Here is a 7,978-nt window from a genome sequence, read left to right as displayed (position 1 = left end):
ACCCCTTTTAATTGTGCCCTTCAGTAAAACCAAGGTTACAGTTTGTTCTGTCTAGTACGTAACTTGTACATGACAAGAATAGCACAATGTTCTAATAACACAACTTTGATAGACCTGAGGCGAAGCTGACCAGTTGTTTCGCTCAATCCCTTGCAAACTCCATCTGCGCCTTCTGACCAATTTAATCCACCCTCACATCCAGAAAATCAATTCGACATTCCTGGAGAGAGGCATTACTGTTTTCTAGAGAATTGTTGAAACAAAACTTTCTTCTTGGATGTAACAGAAAGAAAAAACTGGGTGATGGGGTGGGGGAGGGGGTATTCGTTTTACTGGCATGAGCCTACCCACCTTCCATTCATTATGTTTAACGTGTATTTATTTTTGAGGGACAAAGAGAGACAAAGCACAAGCGGGCGAAGGGCAGAGAGAGAGAGAGAGAGAGAGAGAGAGAGAGAGGGAGGGAGACACCGAATCCCAAACTGGCTCCAGGCTCTCAGCTGTCAGCACAGAGCCCAGCACAAGACTCATACCCTCGAAACATGAGATCATAACCTGAGCTGAAGTCGTTCGCTTAACCAACTAAGCCACTCAGGTGTCCCCACCTTCCTTAAAACAAACAGATCAAAAACATGATTAAGATGGTCCAGGGAGTTTTCACTCACAATCTGTTCCAGCACAGATTCTGAGAGGCTTGGAATCGGGTCCTACATAGAAATAAGGCCTAAGAGGTCTAATAAAAGTGCCAGTGAAAGTATGGATGTGAGATTTCTCAGCTACGTTATAAAATGAGATCTCACCCAGCTCACAGTCCAAGAAAAGGCCAATGCCTGTGGGTTTCCCGTCTAACTGCAGCAGTGTTGTAACCTCTCCCACCGCCTGGTATCTATCCTCCAGCAGCTGCAGCCTTCAGCATCCCTGCCAGGCTGATGACAGACATCTCCTGGCCTTCGTGGCAAGGGAGTCTTTGCAAATCCTGACAGTCCATTCAGGCTTGTCTCCCACTTCAACCTCCCAGAACTGCCTGCTGGAATAAAAATATGGAAGACCCAGGACCACTGTGTTGGTTGTAAATCTTTTTGGAAAATCAGGAACATTTTGTTTTCTCTTTGTAAATCGCACGTATTTTTTATCCTCGGAGACAATCAACTTAGGGTGTGCCGTCTCAGGATCTAGGGTAACGTCCACTCTAGATTTCTTAATAATTTTCTGCAACGCAGAATACTGGGGAGGAAAACTACAGCCTTCTCTTCGTAATTGGACTGAGAAAATTGGTGGACAGAGCCCCTCCTCAGACTTCCTGTAGAGATGTTTAGTCTGTGATAGCAATTCCACCTCGGACAGCATACTGCTCTCTACTACTTTACTCAGCAGACCTTTGAGTATGGAAATGTAGTTTTAAAAGGCAGTTATGTTTGCGTTCAGTTTCTGCTGAGTGTCCTTCTCTTCATCAGCTAACCTCGAAAGAACTGCTTCTTGATCACGTTCTAGAAATTGCTTCAGACCCTCAAATTCAGTAAGTAATTCCAGCTTTTGGTTTTCTACCTTCTCTCTCAGCTCTACGGGTTTTTTGCTTTGAATAGCTATTAATTTCTGAATATCGGCCACCTGCTTCTTCAGCGGCTCAATGTAACTGCTGAGCCTCTGCCTGTGGTGAGAGGCGGCCTCCTCCGTGGGCCTCACCCGGTGGCCCTGGTGGTCAGGGGGCTGCACGCACATGGGACACAACACCTGTAGGTCATCCTCACAGAAGAGGCTCAGGACCTGGTCGTGCTTCTCACACAGGTGCCTCTCGTCCTGACTCTTCCTCTTGTTCCTGGTGATGAGGAGCTGGGCAGTGTCAACCATCCTGCCCAGCTGCGTGTTGCTCCTCAAGTGCCTCTCTGGGCATGTGTGATGGCAGACGGGACAAGGGAATCCGTCGCTTAGGTCAGCCCAGGACTGTTGGATGCAGCAGCGACAGAAGTTGTGCCCGCATTCGGTGGTGATGGGGTCTCTCAGGTAATCCAGACACACGGGGCAGTTGGCTTCTGCCTGGAGTCCCGCCAGGGCTGCTGGGACTGCCATTGGGCTGTGACTGAGACTGGATGGAGGTAGGTTTTCTTCAGGCCTTTTAATTCCAGCTGCCAAGAGGAGCCCTTCCCAGAGCCAGCAGCCGGTCACAACTCAGCTGGACAACTCCTCTCCAGTCTTTCTGCGAATTGCCTCCCTTAACCCCAAAGGTTCCAGATTCCTAGCTCCTTCCTGAGCTCTGGATGGCATGAAGTCCCAGTCAACTAGTCTGCCTGGTCGTCCTTTGAGTCTCCTATCTTTGTGATATTCCTGGAGCCTCTGCCAACATTCCTTATCTGCGCAGGGAGCCCTCCTTTTTTTTTTAATGTTTTATTTATTTTTGATACAGAGAGAGACAGAGCATGAGAGGGGGAGAGGCAGAGAGAGAAGGAGACACAGAACCGAAAGCAGGCTCCAAGCTCTGAGCTGTCAGCACAGAACCTGACCCCATGAACGTCAGATCTGACCTAAGCCGAAGGCTCAACCGACTGAGCCACCCAGGCGCCCCCTGCCAGTGTCTTGAAAGGCGTTAAATATGCCTGGGGCACAATGTGCAAGTGAGGAGGGCAAGAGAAGGGAAAGCTTCATGGACGCTTGTCAGTTTTGGCTGTCCAACATCTGAACACCCTTTCCATTTTATGAGAATCCCAAAATCAGCAAGAAAAAGCTTAAGGACAGCAGATACCCTGTCTTTACACTCCCTGGAAGCCAGAATGTGTACTGACATAAACCTAGTCAGCTCATGCTCCCGTCTGGGATTTTGACCCTGGATGGAGAAAAATGAAGGGCAAGATGGTTAGAAATTGTACACTGTGTCTGCGGTAGAACCTAGTGTCTAGTGGCAAGGAAGAAAGTGCCAGAAACAACAGAATACAGCTACGTGGCATCAAGAGTTCAATGACAAGATGACAGGCATCAGGTCGAGGGCAGGTCAAGGTAGCAAGAAGGCAGATCCCAGTAGCAGCAGACTAAGTAATGTGTCCAACTTTCTCTGGTTTGTGGGATTTTCCTGGCTTTGTCATAGAAAATCCCTTGTCTTGGGAACTCCCTCAGTCCTGAGCACAGTGGGAGGGTTGCTCTCTATAACTTAGGCAGATTGTTCCTGAGATATAATTTTGACTGTGCCTCACTCCTTGGGATATTTTGTTTTTCTGAGCCTTATTCCTTAGCCTTATTCTCTGACAGTTCTGTGAGTTATCTTTTCTGCTTAAGTTAGCATGAATTGGTTTTTCTTGGCTGCAGCCAAGAATCCTGAGTACTGAGACTATGAAGGGCCTTATAAACAGCATTATGAGTTTAGACTTTGTCCAGAGGTCAAGGCAGAGTGGGGAGTGAGGCCACCAAAATGTTCTACTCAGGGAAGACTGTGATCAGATTTTCACTTAAGGATGATCACTGGCTACAGTGTGACAAGAAATTGAATGAGAGCAAGATGGAAGAGTAAAGAGGAAGTGGTGGGAAAATTAGGAAGTTATGATAACCAGACAGACAAGACAAGATGGCTGCCCAACCCCTCTAGGTGGTAGGGAGATGGAGAGAGGTGGAATGGCTGGAAGGAAATGTGGCAGGCTAGACAGAATTATTAATGAATGACATACAACAGAGACTTTTAAGAACACTGACCTTGAGGGGCGTCTGGGTGGCTCAGTCGGTTGGGCGTCCGGCGTCAGCTCAGGTCATGATCTCACAGTTCGTGGGTTCGAGCCCCGTGTTGGGCTCTGTGCTGACAGCTAGCTCAGAGCCTGGAGTCTGCTTTGGATCCTGTGTCTCCCTGTCTCTCTGACCCTCCCTTGCTCGCACTCTCTCTCTCTGTCTCTCAAAAATAAATAAAAAACATTAAAAAATTAAAAAAAAAACACTGACCTTGAGATCATGAGAGCATCAATCCAATGTCAAAAGCCAGACCCATCTTCCACCATCTTCCACTGAATAAATAATGTCCACAAGGCTGGTGTTCATTTGCTTCTGTACCAGCCCCTGCCAGTGGCTGTGAAGAAAGAGAACCTGGCATCTCTCTTTCAGGCCCCAGCAGAATTCCATTAGTACTGTGTGCCCAAGCCCTTCCAGAGAGCGTCTGGTCTACCTCCCTACCCTCTCACATTCCTGTTTTCCATGGGCAAGTCATTCCAGTCCGCAGCCATACCCTGGCCCTAACTTCCCCCAAGTCCACTGGAATTTTTGTCCTGTGATTGACAGTTTCCCCATATCTTAATACTATTTCCCCAGTATTCTCTCACCTCTCTGCTTTAATGCGGAAAACTGGCCGTCCTCTGAGGACCATGCTTCCCATGAAAGCTGTGAGGTTGTGCTCTCACCGCTTAGGGATCTCAGAGTAGGCTAGTAGTTTCTCCTTGGCTTCCCCACACTTCCAGACCATCAATTCCCCACCCTCTTGTGCACCGTCTGTGGCTGGGAATCTCAGGCCATCTGGTACACTTTTTTTTCAAACCTCTTCCAACTTTCTCCTTGCTCTACCTCATCTTTCTTTTTCCACCTGGCTCAGTATACTTTATTCTGGTGACTTCAACTATGGGCTCCTAATCCCAAGTGGCTTCCTCCAGATCACACCTGTCATCAAACCCTGGGCCTTGTTACCATCTCAGAACCAGACTACTTTCAGCATTGCCCACTCAGAAAGCCTACTCTCTCACCGGTTGAAGTAATCCTGTTGCAATTGTTCCTTGACCCCATCAACACTTCTGACCTGACTCCTCAACTTTCTTCTTATTCATTAGCTCCCTTCAGTTCGGTTCCCTTATTATTCATATTAAATTTCACATCTGGTATTATAACTCTTTTTTCCCTCTGCCCTTTCTTTGCAACTGCCTAACAAATTCCAACCCTGGATGAATCCTGCCATTGCCTTTTTTATGTCTGCACTTATTGAAGATTTAATGGAGAAACCGGGACCCAGAGGGTATCAAACAACAGGGCAGATGAGCATCACTACAAATTCATGATCATCATGTCAACAGAGCACACAAACTGACTAGGCAGTATTACTGTATTTCTGTAGTTAGTGTGTTCTCTTTTCTGCTCATTCTATACCTTCTCCACTTTTTTGCACACCTTGGAACCTCCTCCAGTCCCCTCAGTCTCAGCTACTCTACTGCATCCTCAAACTCTTTTTTTTTTTTAATTTTTTAATGTTTATTTTTGGGAGACAGAGAGACAGAGTGCGAGCAGGGGAGGAGCAGAGAGAGAAGGAGACACAGAATCAGAAGCAGGTTCCAGGCTCTGTGCTGACAGCTCAGAGCTGTGGGGCTGGAACTCACAAAGGGTGGGATCATGACCTGAGCTGAAGTCGATGCTTAACTAACTGAGCCACCCAGGCGCCCTGACCCTCATACTCTTTCCATTAGTAATCAGGCATGTTCTTGTATCTTCTGTCTTAAACAACAAAGCAACAAAAACTCTACTTGGCCTCCCAAATTCCTTGCCACCCAGTACTGTCTTATCTCTTTCTTCCCATTCACAGTCAGGTGTCCTGAGTTTCAATAACCAGGCACCTCTTCATCACCAATTACGAGTAAGTTTGGTCCAGTCTTCTCTACCACCATTTGGTGAAAGGGCTCTTGCTCTGTCAACAGTGACCTTCATACTGCCAAATACAACTTGCTTGATCTCTTATCAACACGAGCATCACTGTCCGTCCCTTCTCTTTTGACTCCTTTTCTTCCTTCAGCTTCTCTTATTTTCATTTTCCTCGTTTTGCTTCAATGTGTCAGACTATTAAAGACAATCATTAGGGGATCCTTTTCTATAAAACCTTTAAATTGTAAGTTTCTAAGGCTAAGTTCTAGGCTCTCTTTTCTTGTCCCTTTACATTCTCCTCCCCAGTAACAACCTCACCCACTTCCAGGCTTCAAATCCATCAATTCTGGGAGCCTGTGAATCCCAAATGTGTATCTCCCGATGGACTCTCTTTTCTGAGCTTCACGTCTCTGTATACAGCTGCCCACTCAAACACTCAAACACCTCTATTTGCACATCTTTCAGATATCTAAACTCAGCATGTTCATGTTCAAAATTAATTTCCTTTCTCAAATCTGCTCCTACCCTAGTGTTCTCCACATTAATAAGTAGCACTAGCTTTTCCCCCATTGCTTATGCCAAACATAAGATTCATGTTTGCTGTTCTCATTCACCCATGCCTCTCTATGTAATTAATTACAAGTCCTGGCAATTTATTCAATAAATAATTATTGAGAGCCAACTATTTTCAGACTTCCCTGCGCAATAGAGTACTGTCTACAACAAAAAAGACAAAATGTCTGTTCTCTGGAGCTTTTATTTGAGAAATACAAGCGATGTGACCCTAACATTTTGTCTGGCAATATAGGTATATGTGCAAGAAGCAGGAGCTGCGTTACAATATTTAAAATGAAGGAGATGATTGACCACTCTCTGGGTAGGCAACCATATCATGCTTAAAGAGCAGCCAAATATAAAGGAACTTTAATTTGTTTCCAATAATTTTTTTTGAGAAAGCTAAAAAGGTATAGCCTACAGACCTAACGAGATAACAAAAATTGTCTTATATATTGAAGTACAATAACTTGAATGAAGGGTTATACAGTGTTCACTAATTAATTCAACAAATATATAATAAGCATTGTAGGTATGATGTTAGATATGATGAAAAATTGTGCAAGAGTTTACCCTCTTTCCAAGCTAACAATCTAACATAGGTTCCTAAGTGCTGGCAGAAGGTACTTGGATCAGAGACAAAGGACTTTTACTATTCACAGCACAGCCAGCAGCCCGAGCTTCCCAGTCCCTTCAGTTCTCCTTTGTGCCCCAGTCCCATGATGGTGGCCCAGGGAGGGTGCTGCCCATGTGGTGGGTTTGTATCACAGCTGAGGAGCCCTGAACTTAGGAAACCTCAGTCTTTCATCACAGACTGCAGGCCAAAGTGCCCAGGCTTTGCCTCTGAGGGTGACATTAAATCTTTAATACACTGGACAGCAACAAACCTGGCTTTGGCATTGGAGGGTGATGGTCATCTCAATCTTCCAAAGCTGTTTCCTATACAAAAATCCTTGAAGAAATAGTTCTGTTGGTCAGAGTGCCCCACAGAAAGAGAACCAAAAGAAGGCATACATAAAGATTTATTTTAAGGAACTGACTTCTGTAATTGTGGGACAAACAAGCCCAAAATCTGCAGGGCAGGCCAAAAGGCTGGAGACCTAGGGAAGAGATGATGTGGCAGCTGGGGTCTGAAGGTAGTCTGGAGGCAGGATTCTCTCATCATCCAGGGACCTCACTCTTTTCTCTGGAGTCTGTCAACGGATTGGATGAGGCCCACCTGCATAATGGAGGGTAATCTGCTGTACTCTATGTCTACTACATCTTAAAAAATCCTCACAGCAACACCTGTCCTGGTGTTTGACAAAAAAAAAAAAAACCCTAGGTACTACAGACTAGTCCAGTTGACTCATTAAATTAACCACGGCAGCAGTCCAGAGATTCGTTAAAAAATTGTCTCCCAACATATACCTGTTTGAAACTCATTAATGACGGTGTCTATGTTTCCCCTGCATGATTCCAATTAGTCTTCAAAATTTAAAACAAACTAATTATATTGAACAATTATGAATTTGTCATTCATACTGTGTCTTTATTAAATTTTTACTATGAAACATGGTTCTAGGTAGTTGGGACGCAGAGTTTCAGTTCTTGACGTTTAAGGCACTCATCAGACAAGAGTACATTATGAGCTTGGACAAGGTGAGCACAGGATGCTGGGAGACCACCTAAGGCAGACAGTAGGAAGGAGAAAAAAAGGAGCCAAGGCCTCCAGGACAGGCATCTCATCTGAGTCACTTCACAGGGTGACCAAAGGGAGTCCATGATGACATGGAACCCTGGCTTCCAAGCTCACAAGATGGGCGTGGTGGCTCCAGCAGATATTTTATAATAACCT

The 7,978-nt window shown here is 45.4% G+C and overlaps 1 protein-coding gene across 1 annotated transcript; it reads right to left on the bottom strand.

The window, feature by feature from the left end:
• Window positions 1–657: 657 nt before the first annotated feature.
• On the bottom strand, window positions 658–2,067 carry LOC115288996 (putative tripartite motif-containing protein 75). The gene is given in 1 exon segment (XM_029936230.1): window positions 658–2,067. A coding segment is annotated over 1 exon segment (1,410 nt).
• Between the last annotated feature and the right edge of the window lie 5,911 nt (window positions 2,068–7,978).

Source organism: Suricata suricatta, chromosome 4, assembly GCF_006229205.1.
Source record: "Suricata suricatta isolate VVHF042 chromosome 4, meerkat_22Aug2017_6uvM2_HiC, whole genome shotgun sequence".
NCBI classification, from domain to species: Eukaryota; Metazoa; Chordata; class Mammalia; order Carnivora; family Herpestidae; genus Suricata; species Suricata suricatta.
This window is presented reverse-complemented; position numbering and strand designations above follow the sequence as displayed.